This window comes from Pempheris klunzingeri, chromosome 6 (genome assembly GCF_042242105.1).
Source record: "Pempheris klunzingeri isolate RE-2024b chromosome 6, fPemKlu1.hap1, whole genome shotgun sequence".
NCBI lineage: Eukaryota > Metazoa > Chordata > Actinopteri > Acropomatiformes > Pempheridae > Pempheris > Pempheris klunzingeri.
The window spans coordinates 28,719,996-28,740,819 of record NC_092017.1 but is presented as its reverse complement, the minus strand read 5'-3'; the positions used below and the strand labels follow the sequence as shown (position 1 = coordinate 28,740,819).

Sequence of the window (20,824 nt, the reverse complement as noted above, 5' to 3'; positions counted from 1 at the left end):
AATATTTTTTTATGAACAGACATTTTTTTAAATATTGGCCTCCACCAAACGGTTGAGATGTCATAAGTAAAACATGTTTTCAATAAGATACAGTGAGTCAAAATGTGCTCCACCATGTGGTTGAGCAGGAGGTTAAAGGGTGAAAGAAGAACTAAGGCTGCACTTTAACAGTTTGGTTCAGATACACTAACAGTGTTAGTGAGCAGCTGAAGTAGTTTGGTTCAGGTTAGCAAATCGTTCAGTCAAAACTCAGTTGTGTAAAACGTGTTTTACTTTGCACTGGTTTGAGTACATTAGCTGGTTTACCCTTCAAGGATCAATAGATCCACCACAACCTCAAAACCTTTCAAGAGTCAGTGTGACGAATAGATTTGGAACAAACTAATTATAATATTGATTTGAATGGAAACAAATCTTAATATTTTTCAGCTGGTGAGTTTGTTCAAAAAAAGTACAATTGGTATTATTTAGTATAATTACGCCCCAAAACAGGATTAATAATAAATGTAGTGTTGAATGTATTTGTATTTAGTTTCTTACTAAACTGTAATATTATGTTGACTTAATATTTCTCTAATTTTGATCTCAACTTATCTTCTTTACTACATTAACTCATTTATAATAATCTAGTTAAAATCTGTGTTATTAGTGTGGCAGCAGATGATTAGAGTCAAATGTCACCTGTACCTGGTGAACAAACACACCTGTATGATGTCAGATGGTTGTAATCGTCTTCAGGTGTAGCAGATGTCCTCATTATCATCATCCTCACCTTCGTCCTCGGTGTAATTAGCCCTGAGCTGCAGCTGTGAGCGGCGGCCCCCCAGGGGGCCCCGACTCCCTCAGGCCCTGCTGAGTAAACACTGAGCAGGTACAGAGAGTGTGTGTGTGTGTGTGTGTGTGTGTGTGTGTGTGTGTGTGAGTGTGAGTGTGTGTGTGTGTGTGTGTGTGTGTGTGTGTGTGTGTGGTCTCCAGTCCAGCAGGTAAAGGTACGTCAATGGGCTCATTGCTAATCAGCACAGGTAACTTCTGTATTTGATGGAACAGTGAGGTCGTTCTAAAAAGCCTGATCGTGACTCAGGTGATGTCACCTTTCCACCGTGGGTTCACCTGGATTAATCTACAGACGGCTCCTTTAAAACTACAGACACACAAACAGGTTTACAGACACAAACCACTAAACATTTATTTGTAAACTTGTTGTTTGTTTGTGAGAATTTATGAGACGTTTTAACTCCACAGAGGTCCAGGATGTGTTTAGCCTAGCTTAGCATAAAGACTGGAAGCAAAGGGAAACTGCTAGCCTAGCTGATCCTGATTTACATTTAGTATCTTGTTAGCTAACGAGCTAGTCACCAATCCATCCGGTAGTCAGCTGGGTTTAGTTAAGCTGAACCCTGAGAGATGATTTCAAGCTAACAGGACACAGAGGCAACAAACCAGTGACAACTACAACTGATTTGTGAAACAAGATCAGCACGTTCAGGCTACATATCCACACAGGAGGCTAGCAGTGAGGGAAGCCATCTTTAAACATGTGAAAACACTGAAATCTGAATAACTGCTGATCTTGATATTCACATTTTACTGATAAACTGTGAATCAACTGGAAGCTCGAAGCGTTTGGTTCAGGTCAGGTTAGCAGCTTCAGGTTAGCTAACAGTTAAATTTAGCAGCTTTGGGTTAATTAACGGTTCAGCTAATCAGGTGAGCTGATCATTAGTTTGTAGTGTGATAACAGTCCAGAACAAGCTCCCTGTTAAAAGTGAATAATTTGATAATTACATGAAAAAAGTTCTTGATCAAACTAATCTGTTCCTGTTAAACTGGGTGTGGACACACCTGTGCACACCTGTAGTGCACTGACTGGTTTGCTGTGTGATTCCTGAGGACACCTGTTCCAGGATCAGCTGACAGGTGACCAGCACTGCTCTCCAGCCTGAAACAGCCTTGAAGCTCCAGTTTGGCCCTGAACTAACATCCGTCTGATAAAACAGCTGTTTCTGCTGCAGCGACTCCACCTTTACCTGACGAGAAAACATGAAACAGTGAACCACAGCAGCTGTGACAGGTACACTGCAGGTACACTGCAGGTACACTGCAGGTCCTGAGGGAGAGCTGGTTGTCCTGGAGGAAAAACTGGGAGGGAAACAAACAGGCAGGAGAGTGAAGAGCAGCTGAGGGGGAGATCAGACACCTGGAGCAGTCTGAGGAGGAGGAAGGAGGAAGGAGACGATGTCGGAGCGTCCAGCAGCAGCAGACGGAGGAGGAGGAGGAGGAGGAGGAGGAGGAGGAGGAGGAGGAGGAGGCCTGCAGGACGTCCTGAGAGGACGGACAGACGGAGGTCAGAGGATGAAGAGCAGCTCCAACATGATCCGAGTGTTCATCAGCTCCACGTTCACAGGTAACAACACCTCACTAAACAGAAGTACGAGTGAATCAATAGATCTGATCATAGAGATCTGATCATAGAGATCTGATCTAGATCTGGTGTAGTGTCACTGCTGTACTTTAAGGCTGAGCTCATTTTAACTACTTTACATCAATGTTGGGTAGTTTGATCGACAGCAGTGCATCATGGTCTATCAGATCATCACTGCTGCGGTCCTGTGAGAACATCAATCTAAAAACCTTCATAGGAAGTGAAGGGTTAAATCATCGTCCATGGACAAGTCAAACAATAACACAGAACATAGAACCACAAAGAAACTGAAGAGACGGCGAGTTTAAGAAAAATGTTTTCAGTTCATTTAATAACATTTAAGTGTTGAAATTCCCATAAAAACAGAAGAAATGTTGAGTTTGTCATCAATCAGATGAAGTCATTGATCCTCCTGACTGTGTCTCTGCTCTGTGGTCAGATATGAGCTGCGAGAGGAAAGCCCTGCTGGAGAGAGCTTACCCAGAAGTCCTTGCTTTCTGTCGCAATCTGGGGCTCGTGTTTGAGGTCAGTTTAACTTTTTTAACCTTTGACCCCATAAAGTCCTTTTGGTTTAACCAGAAACAGCAGCTATAGTCCTCTGCAGCTGTGTGACAAGAACACAGCAGCTCTAAAACCCCTGTTTTAGTGAATGTAGTCTGGTGTGTGTGCTGTTTGTGGTTAAACCAAAAGGATCTTCCAGGTCTCTCTCTGTAGGGATCCTTTCCATGATGCTGTCACACACTTAGAATAACACTCTGAGCCTGTCAGTGGATCAAACAAGCTCTTTTAGTGGACCTACTGTGATCAGGTGCAGTTGTCCCAAAGGATCACGTTGCAGCCATTGCAGCCCGTTTGGTGTCTGCTGGCTGAGGTGATCTACTGGACCAGTTCCAACACTTTGACTACCTACCAGTCACTCAGACACCAGGATGTGGACTCAGAGGGACCAGGTTTTACAATAGTGTCACTCTTCATATGCAGGTTTAGTAAATATTTGCTCATTGATCGGTGATGTCACTTCCTGTTCAGGTGGTCGATCTGCGTTGGGGGATTCGAAGCGTCCACTCTGGAGACCACGAGCTGTGTGAGCTCTTCCTGCAGGAGATCCAGAACTGTCAGAGGATTTCAGCCGGTCCAGCTTTCGCTGTGAGTCTGCTTTTGACCACAAACGTGGTCGTTTGGATAAAACAAAGGTTTTTCTGGACTCATGTTGTAACTGGAGGTAAAGTCGTGCGTCACATTTCAAACGGACTGATTTCTTGGACATGTGACGTGTTGAATGCAGCTCTGCTCCTGGAAAATGACAAATTTTAATAAAATGTCCTCCTTTGTATTTTCTTTATGTGGAATTATTTCTGGCCCTTAAATGTGTTTATTTTGTGTACTTCCCTCTTCATGGAGTAGAGGAACAGGCTCTTTTTCTCAGAGAAAGAATGAAGGTTAAGGGCTCTTCAGCACTGCTTTGCTTTTCAGACCTGGAAGCTACGTCCACTTCTTTATACAGTGACCCCCCAACCCTTCCCCTCCCCTACCGTCTGCCGATCTATCTAACCACGGAGCCACGATTAGACGACGTCACCCTCAGATTTGACTCTGATTCATTTCAGAAAATACTTAAAATACTGAATGTGTTGCTGAAGTACGACGAACATCCACAACCTCCAGAGTGAGGACTGATGTTTTAGATCTGAGTGGAAGCAAAAGTGTGAGCATGTGATCTTTCAGCTGTTCCTTCTTCTTCTTCTTTCTTTTTCTGCATCTGGGGTCCAAAGGCTCTGCTGGGGAACCGGTACGGCCACCGAGCTCTTCCTCGGTTCATCCCTGAGAAGCAGTTTGAGGCTCTTTTGTCCAGACTCCCCAAAAACCCCGAAGGCGTCTCGCAGCTGAATCGTTGGTTCTTAAAAGACAACAATGCTGTCCCGCCCACCTACGTCCTCCAGCCAATCACGGCTCACTTCCCCCACTACAGCGACCTCCGACCCGAGAGCAGGCCGCAGCGTGACAACGACGTCCTCGCCTGGCGTTTCACAGAGACTCAACTGTTGCAGCTCCTACGCTCCGCCGCCACGGCCGCCGAGGCAGCCGGTGACATCACAGGCGAGCAGAAACAGGCCTTCTACACATCAGGTGAGATGTACGGAGGCTCGCTGCTGCCAAAATAAGAAAGACCCTGTCAGGAACGCTGACTTAGCAAGTTTTATTTTTAGTTCAAGATACTAAATCATTGTTTGTCATTAGTTTGAAATATGAATTCATTATTATTCGCTGGATCTTTGTGTCCTTCACATCAGCAGGAATGAGTTTCCATAGCAACGTGTCACAGCTTGTCCTTTGTCTCCTGAAGGTATCTGTGAAATCTGTCTTCCTCTTCACATCCACAGTGACGGAGCGAGAGTTTGAGCAGGGTTTGTGGAGCGGCGACGGCGAACCGTCGGCTCTGCTCTTTGTCCGAGAGATTCCTCGCCAGCGGACGAGGGATGGTCCCAAACGTCTCGCCAAGTACATGGACCTGACCGCCGACGGGCTGCTGGACGCTGAAGCTCAGGGACTCCTCGCCGGCCTCAAGGCCCGACTGTACGCCACGTTACAGAAGATCCTCAACCTGCACTGTGTGGAGCTCAGCAAGGGAAACGTCGACCCCAAACGCAAAGAGCACGCTCAGTACCTGGACGGCGTCTGCGAGCAGTTCGTCTCTCAGATGAAGGCCGGGATCGGAGCGGCGGCAGATGCGCCGGTGGAGGGGCGGCGGAGGAAGATTTGGGGTCACGTCGATGAAGAAAAGGAGGAAATCTCAGACTGGGTGGTCGAAGAGGTTGAACAGAACGCCGCCATGAGCGCCGAGCTGTGCAGAGGTCTCTACGGCAGGGAGGGGCTTCTGGGAAAGCTCTGCTTCGCCATGTGGGAGTCCACCAACGTCCGGCACAGCCCGCTGGTGGTGCACGGGGCTGCCGGGATGGGGAAGACGGCTCTGCTGTGCAAGCTGGCGCAGGAGATGCACAGTGTCCTGGAGGCCAGGGCGGTGGTGGTGATCAGGCTGCTGGCGGCGCGTCATCCTCAGAGACACGACGTCGACCGGGTCCTCCGCAGCGTCTGCTTCCAGATCTGTTTGGCGTGCGGTTTGTCTCCGCCCTCGCCGCTGACGGCCAACACTCACCTGGAGCTGCTGCGGTTCTTCAGGAACGTCCTCGCCGAGGCCTCCCAGCGGGGGAACACCGTGCTCGTCATCCTGGACGCTCTGGATCAGCTCTCAGACCGCCATCACGCTCACAATCTCCGCTGGCTGCCCGCCGACGTCCCGCCCAACGTCCACCTGGTGGTTTCCATGGACACCAACAGCGAGGCGTTCGCTAACATGCGGCTGAAGCTGGAGACTTTGGCGAGTTTCTTTGAAGTGGAGCGTTTGTCTCGTCATGAGGGGAAACACATCGCTGAGTCGTACCTGCGAGCATCTCAGCGAACTCTGACCCCCGAGCAGAGCGACGGCGTGCTGCGGAGCTTCGAGGCGACCGGCTGTCCTCTGCACCTCAGACTGATCCTGTCTGCCGCCCAACGCTGGACATCCTTCGCCCCGCTCGCAGACAGACAGCTGGGCGCCAACGCACAGGAAATGATGTCACAGCTCTTCCTGATGCTGGAGGAGAAACATGGGAAGGAGCTGGTGGGCGGGGCCTTAGGATACGTCACGCTGGCGAGGTGAGAAAGTCCCTTTAAAGACCAGTGCTAATGCTAATTAGCTCGTTATGTAGCCTCAAAGCGTGTGCTGCTCTTTTCTCTGGTTTGTTTGGACGCTAACAGGAACGTCGGTTATAAAACGATGACGTTATGCTAATGTGGTTAAAAATTAAGCGATTTGATTGGTCATGATCATGAAAACAACATTTCTTCTTTTTTTGTTCCAAATAAGTTCAAAATTTTCAAAAAAAGTTTTTAAACATTTAAACAAAACATTTTACACAATTTACCAGAAACATATTTGGATTTGCCCTCGGTTCACGCCCGTCCTGTACAGGTGTCTGTAACTATAACAGACACATCTGTTGAACAAAACCGACCTGCAAAAGTTAATATTGTTCAGTTTCCTTCTTTCGTCATGAAATATTAGCAAGAAATGAAACATGACTGAGTTGGTTCTGACCAGACGAGCTTCAGAGGTCAGCTGACTCCTCTGACTCCACAGGGACGGCCTGCTGGAGGCCGAGCTGCGTGACCTCATGTCCCTGGATGATGACATCATCAGCGAGGTGTACAGGTACTCCCTCCCCGCGACCCCCTCGTTGATCCGACTGCCCCCGCTCCTCTGGGCTCGACTCAGACGGGACCTCAAGGACCAGCTGGAGGAGCGCTGGACGGGCGGGGTCGCCACCATCGCCTTCAACCACTGGTGAGAAAGAGATGGAGCGCGGCCAGGTCAAAGGTCAGTGTTTGATTATAAGTGTGTGTGTGTGTGTGTGTGTGCGTGTGTGTGTGCGTGTGTGTGTGTGTGTGCAGGCGTCTGTATGAGGCGGCTGCAGCCCAATATCTGACGGCGGAGCGGCGTGGGCGGAGACTGAAGGTCCTGGCGGAGTACTTCCTGGGTCGGTGGGCGGGGAAGCTGAAGCCGGCGTCTCTGCCGGGGCTGTCGCTGCTCCTGTCGGACAGAAAGGTACCAGCAGCACCAACATACGACGTTAAAGCTAATCGGTCGTCAGAGCTGCACCGACACAATACGATGAACAGATATCATAAACGTACACCATCACACAGCTCAGTCAGTCCAGCCCCCACCTCCCTCAGAGAATGACTGTTTAAACATATAGACACGATGTTATATAATAAGACGAAGCTGCTCAGCAGAAATCTTCTTCATGACACAGAAGCACAGAGTGTCTCTGAGAAGATCCGTCTGTAGATCAGTGATCAATAATGACAAACTGGAGGCTGTCGTACATTCACGTCATGTAAAACAGTCTAGAATCAATCATTGTTGTTTATCAGTTTGTGGAGGTGGTTTTATCCCCCGGCCCTGAAGTAAACTGATGCCTTCAGGCTCTAAGAGCAGATGAACCATGTGATGGTTCACTTTAAAGTGTTTTGATTGGCTCTGTGGCGTCACAGGTCCCGCCCCAGCCGCTGTGGTTTGCTCCGGGGTTGGCCAACGTCAGGAAGCTCCAGGAGCTGCCTCACCACCTGCTGCACGCCGGCCTGTGGGACGAGCTGCGACAGGAGGTCATCGGTAAGATGTGGAGGACGACCAGTGTGTTAATGTTTGTGTCGCTGATCCGTTCACGTCCACGTAGATACAAGGAACCATCTGTTTCAGGACTGATGACAGTTTGGTTAAATCCATTTAAAGCTGCTGTTGGACTTTATTTAAGGTGTAATTGGTCCAAAACTCCATAATAACCTTCATCATGCTGTAGTTCAGGAGGTCTGACAGTAAACTGGCCTCCTGCTCCTGATGTCAGTAAATCTACCCGGTGACAGGAGGCTTCGTCCAATCACAGCTCCCCTCAGAGAGAGAGAGCTCCTATTGGCTGCTCTACAAACGTCCCTTAGCTTCTGTCATGGAGGGAACGTCATCATCAGACTGAGAACATCCACATGGTGGTGATTCCCCAGGAGAGCAGGAGAGGAGCGGCCATGTTGGATGATGCTAACAGTTTAGCCTCCTGCTAACTGGTTCTGCTAGCTAACGCTGATGGCTGATGGCTGATTGGCTCCTGCAGCTCTGAACGGTCTCTATATTCTATATTATACAGGGTACAAACACAGTGATCATGTTCAAGAGATGCTGCTTTAGTTTGACTGTTTCTATAATCACATTTAGTTTAATTTGTCTCGTTGCACGTCCATAAAAACAGGTTTGTATGAAAGCAGCACAGGAGGAGAGGAGATATTAATATTTGGACGTAATTCTCATATTATAGTTTTTGTTCTGATCATCAGTACAGATCAGCTGATCACTGGGTGGTGTTGGTGGTGTTTTCCAGGCAGTGCTGAGTGGCTGTACTGTAAGAGCAGAGTGTGCGGGGTGTCCAGTGTGATCCAGGACCTGGACCAGTGCTCCCAGTACATGGACTGCACTGAGACCGGACTGATCCGAGACGCCCTGGTCCTGATCAAGCCCAGTCTGGACTTCCTGGGGGGTCACATGGGTCAGTTACTCCGTCCATGTTACGTATTCATCACTTTGTCAAAACAGAAGAAAGCTGAAGTTTCCTTCTGGTTCCAGACGCGTCGCTGTTCTACTCCGAGCTGTTGGCCAGACTCTGCTCCTTGGCCGCCTCCTTCCCCTCTGTGATTGGCCGGCTGTGTAGACTCTGTGAGGAGTGGTTACTGACGTGTCCCGAGCCGATCCTCGTCCCAAAGTGCAGCTTCCTGCAGCAGCCAGGGGGGGCGCTACAACACACTCTGACTGGACTGCAGGGAGGTCCGAAATATTAACTCTGAAAGAAACGTAATGTTAAAGGGTCACTCCCCTGTTTCTACCCATGATCCTCTCTGTCCACATCCTGGTGTCTGAGTGACTGGTAGGTAGTAAAAGTGTTGGAACTGGTCCAGTAGATCACCTCAGTGTGTGACAGCATGATGGAAAGGATCCCTACAGAGAGAGACCTGGAAGATGCTTTTGGTTTAACCACAAACAGCACACACACCAGACTACATTCACTAAAACAGGGATTTTAGAGAACAGGACACAGGAGCTGCTGCTCTGCTGCTGCCTCCATCAGTTAGTGTGTTTGTGTTATTGAGTGACTTTGGTGTTTTAAAGTGTTAATTCAGGTCCAACACAATATTAGTGTAACACACAATAACACTAATAAACTAACTGACTGAGGCAGCAGCAGACCAACAGCTCCTGTGATCTCTGAGGTAAAATCACTGTTTTTGTCAATGGAGTTTGGTGGATTACATGGCAGCCATTGCCGTCCAGTCACCCAGACAGCAGAGTGTGTACAGACAGAACTCCTTTAGGTAAATTCACTTTATAGAACATAATTCAGCTTCTGAGGTGTGACAGGCACAGCAGCGGCAGAGGTTTTACCTGTCTTCGTGTTTTCAGGTGTGCTCTGCCTGGATGTCAGTGTGGAGGCGGGGCTTCTGGTGGCAGGTTCAGATGATGGCGTGGTGGCGGTCTGGAGCCTCGGCGAGCAGCAGCTCGTCCACTCCCTGCTGGGACACACGGGTCAGTCTGTCAGTGTGGAGCAAAGAACAGGAGTGGTGGAGATAAGAACCACAAGAACTAACTCCCTGTGTTACCTTTACCTGCACAGGTGCGGTGCTGTCTGTCAAAGTGATAGACGGCTCCGCCCTCTGCCTCTCATTGGCTGCTGACGGCTCTCTGAGGAGGTGGAGCCTGACGAGTGGCCAACAGCTGCTCTGCATCCAGGAAGCGGTGCCAGCTGACTCCGCCCCTTCATCAGCACACCTGCACCTGTCTGATCAGCTGCTGTGTGTTTACACCAGCACTCAGGTACCAGTCTGTGCTGCTAATACTGCTAATGCTAATGCTACTGCTACTGCTAATGCTACTGCTACTGCTAATACTGTTACTGCTAATGCTACTACTAATACTGCTAATGCTACTGCTAATACTGTTACTGTTACTACTAATGCTACTGCTACTACTGCTAATACTGTTACTGCTAATGCTACTACTAATACTGCTAATGCTACTGCTAATACTGTTACTACTAATGCTACTGCTAATACTGTTACTGCTAATGCTACTACTAATACTGCTACTGCTAATGCTACTGCTAATACTGTTACTACTAATGCTACTGCTACTACTGCTAATGCTACTGCTAATACTGCTACTGCTAATGCTAATGCTACTGCTAATGCTACTGCTAATACTGCTAATGCTACTGCTGCAGGTTTGTGTCTGTTTGGATCAGAACTGCTTTAAACTTGTAATGACGTTTGAAGCTTGTTGTGCTGTCGTCCTCTCTCCTGTCGTCCTCTCTCCTGTCGTCCTCTCTGCTGTCGTCCTCTCTGCTGTCGCCCTCTCTCCTGTCGCCCTCTCTCCTGTCGTCCTCTCTGCTGTCTCTACACCTCTGCAGGTGAAGCTGTGGAGGCCGGACGGGTCGGAGCTTCCCTGCAGCAGCGTTGACGAGGGCTCGGAGGTCCTGGGGGTCCTGGGGGTCCTGGGGGAGTGCGTGGTGTCCCTGTGGGCCCCCGGCCTGCTGAGGGTCAGTCACCCTGTGAGCGGGACGCAGACGGTGGAGACGCAGTCACCAGTGACTCCGGTGGCTTCTGTGACGCTGCCAAAGAGAGGGAAGGTGTTGGTGGTGTCTAAAGAAGGAGTCCTGCACCAGGTCTGTTCTGTTCTCAGCACCAGGTCTGTTCTGTTCTCAGCACCAGGTCTGTTCTGTTCTGTTCTCAGCACCAGGTCTGTTCTGTTCTCAGCACCAGGTCTGTTCTGTTCTCAGCACCAGGTCTGTTCTGTTCTCAGCACCAGGTCTGTTCTGTTCTGTTCTCAGCACCAGGTCTGTTCTGGTCTCAGCACCAGGTCTGTTCTGTTCTCTGCACCAGGTCTGTTCTTGCTGGTCTACAGAAAAACACCTGAACACTCACTAAAGTAAAGATTCAGATTCAGTCTTTTCCATCACAGTAATTAAACCTGCAGAATTCAGAATCAGCTCCAAACCTTCAGTCTGACATCAGAAACACAGATGAGTTCTCTCCATGTTCACATCAGAGTTTGTATCTGTAGCTACAGTTTAAGAGCCAGCAGGGGGCGACACTGTCCTCTTCTTCTGCCTGCTCTCCTCCCCTGGACACAGTGATGGTGGTGATGATGGTGATGAAGATGATGGTGGTGATGATGATGATGATGATGAAGATGATGATGATGATGATGATGATGCTCCTGTCTACAGATTTCCCGGTCTGGGAACCAAACGGCCGCTGACTTTGCTGTGGTTCCGTCTCTGCTCGTGGTCACTGAGGACGAGAGGATCCTGATGGCAGGTAGGAGTCAGGTGACCACGGAGTGCTGAGGTCACCTGGAGCTTCTGTTTGAGTCACACTCACACGTCACCTGTTCAGTATGAGAAGGTCCAGGCTCATATGGAGATCACGGATCAGCACGTGACCGCAGGAAGAGGACGGACTAAATAATCTGAGGAGGGTTATTTTGATGAAGGTCAACAGGCACCAACAGCAGAACATAGAGATGTTTAAATGTGACGATAAGAACATGGATGTGAACATCGGTCCTGTTCTGCTCAGCATGGAGTGAAGATGTTTTACTGTCACTGTTTGAGCCGACAGGGAGCAGAATTAGACAAAGTCAATGATGAAATCAGGAAGCAAACATCAGCAGAAATAAAGAGAAGTAAATAAGTTTATACAAATCTAAAGTGAGCAGAGTGTGAAGAGTCTGTGCAGCTCAGAAACAGTTTGGGTTACTAACTGTTACACTATATATATATATATATATATATATATATATATAGTGTAGTTATATATATATATATATATATATATAGTGTAGTTATATATATATATATATATATATATATATATATATATATATATATATACACACACACACACATATATAACTACACTATATATATATATATATACATATATAACTACACTATATATATATATATATACACACATATATAACTACACTATATATATATATATAACTACACTATATATATATATATATACACATATATAACTACACTATATATATATATATAACTACACTATATATATATATATATATATATATATATATATATATACATATATATACATATACATATATATATATATATACATATATAACTACACTATATATATATTAGAATACTATATATTATACTTTATATTACTTTACTATATATTACTACACTATAAACACACTGTTGCCCATAAAGTAGGAATAATTGTTCAGTACCTCGGTTTAGTTAAAGCCTGAATCCACAGTCTGTAAAAGTTTCACTGTGATCTGTTTGGAAGAGTTTGATCAATAAAGTTGAGAAGATATAAACTTTATTGATCAAAAATCAATCACATTGTCACCATCAGTTCATGAGAAGAGGAAAGTTTTATTCCAACTTTATGGGCAACAGTGTGTGTGTGTGTATATACACACACACACACACACACACACACGTATCTATATAGATACATGTGTGTGTGTGTGTGTGTGTGTGTGTGTGTGTGTGTGTGTGTGTGTGTGTGTGTGTGTGTGCAGGTAAAGATCCTCCCGCTGACGGTGTTTCTGTCCTCTGCAGGAAGTGATCGGACTCTGAGCCTCTTCAACATCGACTCTGACTCTGTGGACAGATTCCTCGACCTCCAACACGACGACAGCGTTTTGTCCGCCTGCGTCTCATCAGACCGCCGACTGCTCGCCTCCGGAGCTGCTGACCAACTCCTCCGGGTAACCGACAGATCCCAGAGATCCAGTAGATGTAGACGGTATTGGGTTATTTCACAATAAAAGTCCTCCTGTAGCTTCACAGTTAAAGCTAAACCAGGTCTTTTCTGCAGCAGTGCTTCTTTGCTCCTTAGTTGTTTCCTTTGGTCAGATTTTACTTTGAAGCAGCTGCAGGGAAAGAACATGGACTCATTTGTGCTGTTGTCTTCATCCAGCTCAAACTTGATGAACCTCACTGCAAACTCTTCAAACTCTTGATGTCTGACTGAATGATCTCCCCGTCAGATCTGGTCGGTGACCACGGGGGCGTTGTTGGACACCCTGTGTGGCTCGGACGCTCCCGTCACCTCCGTCCTTCTGTACGACGGCTTCGTGGTTTCAGCCTCGACGGCTTCCGCCTGCATCCACCTGTGGAGCCTGAAGTACGACACCCGCCATAAACCCTCCGCCCGCATCCCCGCAGGCTGCACCCACGTGGCCCTCACTAAAGACACCGACCGGGTTTTCTACGTCCGGCAGCAGAGCCAGACGGAGGTCATCAGCTGGAACAACCACACAGGTTCAGATCAGGGGGGGTTCTGTGTCTCCTTTTTATTATATAATGTCTTTCCATCAAACATGAAGCACATCTGAACGGACGGGGGCTCGGCTGAATCCTCCTCCCGGATCTGCCTGCAGGTTCGGTGTCGGAGCGCCTGGCGGTCTCTGCTCAGGTTTGCTGTCTGGAGTTGGCTCAGCACAAACGCCTGCTGCTCTGCGGTCTGACCACCGGCACCGTCCTCATCTACCCGCTGGCCCTGCCCCAGGAGACGCTCTGCATCCCCCCCCCGGAGAGCCTCTGCAGGGTGCTCTGCCTGGCCGTCAGCTCCCAGGAGAAGCACGTAGCGGTGGCCTACGAGGACTCCGTCAGCCTGTTCGAGATCACCACCAGAGACAGCTTCCCCACGGTGGAGGGACCCCTGCGGAGCCTCCCCCTGTCCCTCCTCCACGCCCCGCTGTCCTCCATGGCGCTGCTGGCCGACCGCAGGCTGCTGTACGGGACGAGCTGCGGCGAGGTGAAGATCTACGACTTCGACAGCGGCGGGAGCTCCGATCTGGAGCCTCAGCGCAGCAGAGTGACCTGTGTGGTGGCCAGTAACTGGGGGACGCACGCCCTGGTGGGCTCCGAAGACGCCATTCAGAGGCTGTGGGCCCTGAACCCACTGGTCCTCGAACACACCATGGAGTACAAGGTCAGGTGGACAGTCAACGAGTCATGTGTTACTGCAGATTGTGTGACTTTACGCTTTAAGGACAGAAGTGGTATTTTAAACCTGAACCCTGTTTGTGTATATTTTCTCACACCAGACTTCTTTGACAAAAACAGTCATTTTACCTACAAAGCACAGGAGTTCCTGACCTGTTGGATATTTTGTCTTATTGTTTGTTCTAACCCACAAAGGGAGAGCTGAGGTGATCTACTGGACCAGTTCCAACACTTTTACTACCTCCCAGTCACTCACACACCAGGATGAGGACGATATTACAAAGGGGACATAAAAGAAAAGTAATGAATCTCTCAGTCTGAGTTTGTTTTGCTGTGGTCTTGTTGATGTTCAGGGTTTTTTCTTCGAGGGCGTCGTCTCTGCTGCTTTCTCTGACAGCGACCAGTTCGTCTTCACTGGATCTCAGGACAGAACCATCAAAGTCTGGGACGTCGCTACAGGTACAGAAAGCTGGCACCGGTCTGTCCCACTGTTATTACAGACACCTGAACTAACCACAGGCACTGGTCTGTCCCACTGTTATTACAGACACCTGAACTAACCACAGGCACTGGTCTGTCCCACTATTATTACAGACACCTGAACTAACCACAGGCACTGGTCTGTCCCACTGTTATTACAGACACCTGAACTAACCACAGGCACTGGTCTGTCCCACTGTTATTACAGACACCTGAACTAACCACAGACACTGGTCTGTCCCACTGTTATTACAGACACATGAACTAACCACAGACACTGGTCTGTCCCACTGTTACTACAGACCTTGAACTAACCGCTGTGCCCCCCCCAGGTAACCTGCTGTACGTCCAGTACATCTACTCCCCCGCCGTGCGGATGGTTCCCTTCAGGAACGGCTTCGTGGCGTTGTGTCAGCAGGGCTCCGTCATCAGGGAGCTGTTCCGCTGTCCAGACCACATCGGTCCGGACTACAACCCCCTGAGGAACGTCAGGGCCCAGTACCGGGTCACGTCCAGGGAGCGGAGCCGGGGGGGCCAGACGGCCTCCGTGTCCGACCTGCAGGACTTTAACCCCGCCCAGTTCAACCTGAACCTCATGAGCGCGCTCCGAGCCAAACCCTCCTCCACCTGCCTCATACTGTAGCTCCCCGGGGCCCCAACTGGGCCTCAGGACCTGCGGGGGCCTCGAGGTTTGGGGGGTTTTAAATGTAAATGAAACAGAATCTACAGAGTTTAGTTTGATTATGAGCTCGTTGGTGTCGATACTAATACACGTTAAACATACAGGAAACATTTATTCTATGAAAATGTGTTAAACACCATGTTTTTATCTGAACGTGTTCTGATTCTGTCGGATCGAACTCCTTATCGAGCTTCCCAGAGAAACAGTAAACCGCTAAAGATGCAGCAACACATCAACACATTTTGGCAAAAATATGAGAGTTTTAGGCGCCGAGATGGACGGAGAGAGACGGTGAGGCTGCAGATTGGAGCTGCTGTGAAGATGGAAACAAACTGGGCAGAGGCTCTCCGGATTACAGAGAGGTGAGTATTTGATTCCTGAAAGATAGATTTTCAGTGGAATGTTCCTTTAATGTGGTTTTAAATTTACAATGCACTAACCACAAACAGCACACACACCAGACTACATTCACTAAAACAGGGATTTTAGAGAACAGGACACAGGAGCTGCTGCCTCCATCAGTCAGTGTGTTTATTTGTGTGTCATGAAAATATTAAGTTGAATCTGAACTAAACTTTTAAAACACCAAAGTCACTCAGTAACACAAACACACTGACTGATGGAGGCAGCAGCTCCTGTGTCCTGTTCTCTAAAATCCCTGTTTTAGTGAATGTAGTCTGGTGTGTGTGCTGTTTGTGGTTAAACCAAAAGGATCTTCCAGGTCTCTCTCTGTAGGGATCCTTTCCATGATGCTGTCACACACTTAGAATAACACTCTGAGCCTGTCAGTGGATCAAACAAGCTCTTTTAGTGGACCTACTGTGATCAGGTGCAGTTGTCCCAAAGGATCACGTTGCAGCCATTACAGCCCGTTTGGTGTCTGCTGGCTGAGGTGATCTACTGGACCAGTTCCAACACTTTTACTACCTACCAGTCACTCAGACAGGGTTAAAAACAGGGGAGTGACCCTTTAAGTCACTTAGTCTGTCACACAGCTAATAAACGACAGGTATGTTGTCAGATTTCTAAGGAAACAGTTTAGAGAGTAAACAGAGAAAAGCCTTTGCTGTGATTCAGTTTTTATTGTGACTTGGAGTTAAACATTAACAGCAGTGAGCCGAGCGGCTGCTTCAGCTGATCCTCAGTCAGTCTGACGCTGGAGCTGAACTCTGCAGGTTTACGGCCGGAGAGTCGGCAGCGATGGGGAAACTGTGTGCGGTGACTTCCTGCTTGTTGCTGGCGGTCGGAGCGGTGACGGCCCAGACAGGTACGAGAGACACACACACACACTGAGGCTTCTCATTATGGATCAGTGAGCTGGTGAAGCTCCTGAATTCACCCCGGGATCAATAACGTTTGGTCTAAACCACCAATAATACTTCATAACTTCTTTGTTGATTATATTTTGTATTAAATGAATGTAGTAAAATAAAAGTAGAATATTTCCCTCTGAGGTGTGAAACTGATCATCAGTTAAAAAAAACAAAACATAAACTCGTCTCTTTGAGGAGCTAAAATCAATAATAAAACTGAAAATATTCCATTTAACTAATCCAGTGATCAATGCATCATTTTGATGTTCAAATAAATGAATAAAAAGATACTGTGGTTCCACTTCAGCAGTCTGAAGACACTCTGGGAACCTTTATTCATTATTTCTTCCTTAAAGGGAGCAGCTGTTTCCTGGTGAGGTCATCTAGTAGAAACACCTTGTTACGATTCTCCCTCACATTTACTGACAGTGTTTAGTTTCAAATTTGAGAGGCTGGTTCCTTAAATTAGTTTTTCTGTTATAAAACAGTTATTCTATCTCACAGAATGACCCTTTAAAACACCAGAGTCCCACAGAAGCACAAGCTAACTAACCGACAGAGGCAGCAGCAGCAGAGCAGCAACTGAGAGCTAGAATCCCTGTTTTAGTGAATGTAGTCTGGTGTGTGTGCTGTTTGTGGTTAAACCAAAAGGATCTTCCAGGTCTCTCTCTGTAGGGATCCTTTCCATGATGCTGTCACACACTTAGAATAACACTCTGAGTCTGAGGCAATTTACTTTTTGTTTAACCAGAAAAACACATATTGTTCTCTTCAAAGCCACCAGACTCCATTGAGAAAAACAGCAATTTTACACGGGAGTTGCTGGTTTACCTCTGCCTCTAATGGTTTGTTGTTTTTGTGTTATTATGTGACTTTGGTGTTTTAAAAGATTAGTTTGGATCCAACTTAATATTTGTGTGACACATAATAACACAAACAAACTAGCAGATCAAGGCATGACTCACATGTTCTGAGAGCTTAAATCCCTGTTTTAGTGAATGTAGTCTGGTGTGTGTGCTGTTTGTGGTTAAACCAAAAGGATCTTCCAGGTCTCTCTCTGTAGGGATCCTTTCCATAAAAGCTTTTCCTGTGATTTAGAGTTTTTATTGAGACTTTCTATTTCACTACAGTTTCAGGACTTTTCCCTCCACAGGTTCTGCTTCACTGCTGCAGTCAAAACCTCTGAAACCATCTTAATATTAACTAAACTTCATCAATTAATAATGAAGATCATGAGCTAACATGGGGGCAGGTCCTGTTATGTTGTTGGGGGTCAAAGTCTTCACAGGCCTCATTAAACCTGCACACACACACACTAATACTCCAGTACTGAGCCGAGTACACAACTGAAGTACTCCAGTGTTAGATTGTGTACTTTCTACTTCTCTTCATTGCACCAGTTACCTGACAGCTGCAGTCAGACTGAAGCAACAAGTCCTTAAAACACCATCGACCAGTCACTTAATCTAACTCTGATTCATTTCCCTTATTGTGTCCATGAAAACAAACCAAACTTCTCGATTTAAAGGGTTTGATGTGTTTTCTGGAGCCCTGAATTAAGTCAGTTATAATCCTCTTATAATAAATCCTCTTTCATTTGAACGTCAATTTTAAAATAGTTAACAAGCTCCTTAATGATCACGTGTCAGTGAGGTTTAGGTTTGTTTAGTTTATTCTGAAATTTAAAAAAGAATTCTAAAGATAATTCGAGGGATTCTTCCACAGGACACAGATATTTAACAGGTTTATCCAGAACATCATGGAAAGGATCCCTACAGAGAAAGGATCCCTACAGAGAGAGACCTGGAAGATCCTTTTGGTTTAACCACAAACAGCACACACACCAGACTACATTCACTAAAACAGGGATTTTAGAGAACAGGACACAGGAGCTGCTGCCTCCATCAGTCAGTGTGTTTGTGTTGTTGTGTGTTACAGAAATATTGTGTTGGGTTTAACCCTAAACGGCTGGTAGGTACTAAAAGTGTTGGTCCAGTTATATTGCTCTCTTCACAGCCACCAGACTCCACTGACAAAACCACTGATTTTACCTCTGCTGCTGGTCTACTGCTACCTCTGTTAGTTTGTTTGTTTGTGTTACTGTGTGATTTTGGTGATTTAATAGGTCAGTTTGAATCCATCATAATATTTGTGTAACACACACTTACAGCAACAAACTAACTGATTGTGGCAGCAGCAGACCAACAACTCCCCTTCTAAAACCCCTGTTTTAGTGAATGTAGTCTGGTGTGTGTGCTGTTTGTGGTTAAACCAAAAGGATCTTCCAGGTCTCTCTCTGTAGGGATCCTTTCCATGATGCTGTCACACACTTAGAATAACACTCTGAGCCTGTCAGTGGATCAAACAAGCTCTTTTAGTGGACCTACTGTGATCAGGTGCAGCTCGGTCTAAATGACGGTCCAGGTTTAAGAGTTAATGGTTTATTTTAGCGTCTGAAGGGGCTCTGATGACCTTTGACCTCAGCGCGTGTTCATGTTGCAGCTCAGAATCAGAGCGAGCGTCTGCTGCCTCAGTGGCTCACTGGCATCATCGCTGTGGTCGGCTTCCTCTTCCTCACCTTCGTGGGCTTCCTGGTGAAGAAGGCCTGGTGTGAGGAGCCCAGCAGGTTGTAACGTGTTCACTGATATTTTATAGACAACAGTAGATTATGACTCATAGAAACTAATAATCAATAGATGTAAAGAACAATATTGTGTAATAATGATGTTCGAATATAGTATGAATGTGAATGTTTGTGTGCTTCTGCAGGAGGAAGGAAACAGTGAGAGAAAATGACTTCATTGAGACCAACGACAACAACTACGAGACCAGTTTGGACCTGGACCAGGTCAGGTAGGTCCCTCGAGTCCTCCAGGCTGCAGCATTATGGAAAGGATCCCTACAGAGAGAGACCTGGAAGATCCTTTTGGTTTAACCACAAACAGCACACACACCAGACTACATTCACTAAAACAGGGATTTTAGAGAACAGGACACAGGAGTTGCTGCCTCCATCAGTCAGTGTGTTGGTGTTACTGAGTGTTACACAAATATTGTGTTGGATCTGAATTAACCCTTTAAATCACCAAAGTCACACAATAACACAAACACACTGACTGATGGAGGCAGCAGCAGAGCAGCAGCTCCTGTGTCCTGTTCTCTAAAATCCCTGTTTTAGTGAATGTAGTCTGGTGTGTGTGCTGTTTGTGGTTAAACCAAAAGGATCTTCCAGGTCTCTCTCTGTAGGGATCCTTTCCATGATGCTGTCACACACTGGAACACCAGTTCCAACACTCTTACTACCTCCCAGTCGCTCAGACACCAGGATGTGGACACAGAGGATCATGGGGGAGAAACAGTGGAGTTTATAAACCAAAGTAAATAACTGACCAGCAGATTTAAAGAGTCCTGACATGATGTGAATGTTTCCGTGTGTCTGCAGGAGGAAGAGAACAGAATCGGTGAGAGAAGACAACACCTATGAGACCCACCTGGACCTGGTCAGGTAGGACCCACAAGACCTCCCAACGCCTCAACTGACCAGTGTTTGACTTCCTGTGGGGTTATAGACGTTAGTATTGACGTGTGTGTGTGTGTGTGTGTGTGTGTGTGTGTGTGTGTGTGTGTGTGTGTGTGTGTGTGTGTGTGTGTGTGTGTGTGTGTGTGTGTCAGGAGCAAAGAACATGAGAACGCCTACGACAACCTGGTGACTGACGTCCCTGAAGAAAAAGCTACCGCCATGTGACGTCCTGCTCTGATCCTATTGGCCGCCTTCATCTGATGTCATCACCAACACACACACACACACTTACAGTTTTTAAAAAGTGTCTTTGTTTTTCCGTACCTGTCGTCCCAGGCGGGTGGAGCTTCACCTGTGTTGAATGTACAGACAAACGTCTTCTGTGACTGATTCCATGGATTATTAATCACTTTTTACAGCTGATCAATAAAGCGGTTTCTGTGTTTACATGTTGTTCAGACCTTTAAACCTCCTGATGCAGAGATGTCCGTCTGTCCGTCCGTCCTTTAATAAGTTTTCTTTTCTAACAAACTGCTGTGTCGCCTCTCGTTACTCATCAATGAACGACTGACCTGAGATCAATAATTAAACATCCTCAGAACGCCTCATTTCATCCAAAACAGCCAGTCAGTCTACGGCAGCGGTGAGTTCAGGTGTCTGTAATAACAGCAGGACAATCTGGTTTCTGTGGTTAGTTCACTGTCTTTACTAGCAGTGGGACAGATGAATGTCTGTGGGTAGTTCACTGTCTTAAATGACAGTGGTAAAGTCTAG

At 47.0% G+C, this 20,824-nt stretch overlaps 2 protein-coding genes across 2 annotated transcripts; both read left to right on the top strand.

Moving 5' to 3' along the window:
- The first annotated feature begins 2,322 nt into the window (after nt 1-2,322).
- Nucleotides 2,323-15,254, top strand: nwd1 (NACHT and WD repeat domain containing 1). Its single transcript, XM_070832919.1, has 19 exons — nt 2,323-2,404; nt 2,862-2,947; nt 3,452-3,568; nt 4,195-4,549; nt 4,804-6,115; nt 6,600-6,803; nt 6,911-7,064; nt 7,517-7,634; nt 8,392-8,556; nt 8,634-8,831; nt 9,465-9,587; nt 9,676-9,875; nt 10,468-10,722; nt 11,287-11,377; nt 12,664-12,812; nt 13,095-13,368; nt 13,488-14,041; nt 14,409-14,514; nt 14,868-15,254. Exons 1-19 carry the CDS (start codon nt 2,353-2,355, stop codon nt 15,176-15,178), a joined length of 4,824 nt encoding a protein of 1,607 aa, XP_070689020.1. The 5' UTR covers nt 2,323-2,352; the 3' UTR covers nt 15,179-15,254.
- Nucleotides 15,255-16,377: 1,123 nt separating this feature from the next.
- On the top strand, nt 16,378-20,497 carry pdzk1ip1 (PDZK1 interacting protein 1). Its single transcript, XM_070832700.1, has 5 exons — nt 16,378-16,484; nt 19,033-19,156; nt 19,300-19,383; nt 19,973-20,035; nt 20,203-20,497. Exons 1-5 carry the CDS (start codon nt 16,418-16,420, stop codon nt 20,273-20,275), a joined length of 411 nt encoding a protein of 136 aa, XP_070688801.1. The 5' UTR covers nt 16,378-16,417; the 3' UTR covers nt 20,276-20,497.
- The last annotated feature ends 327 nt before the right edge of the window (nt 20,498-20,824 follow it).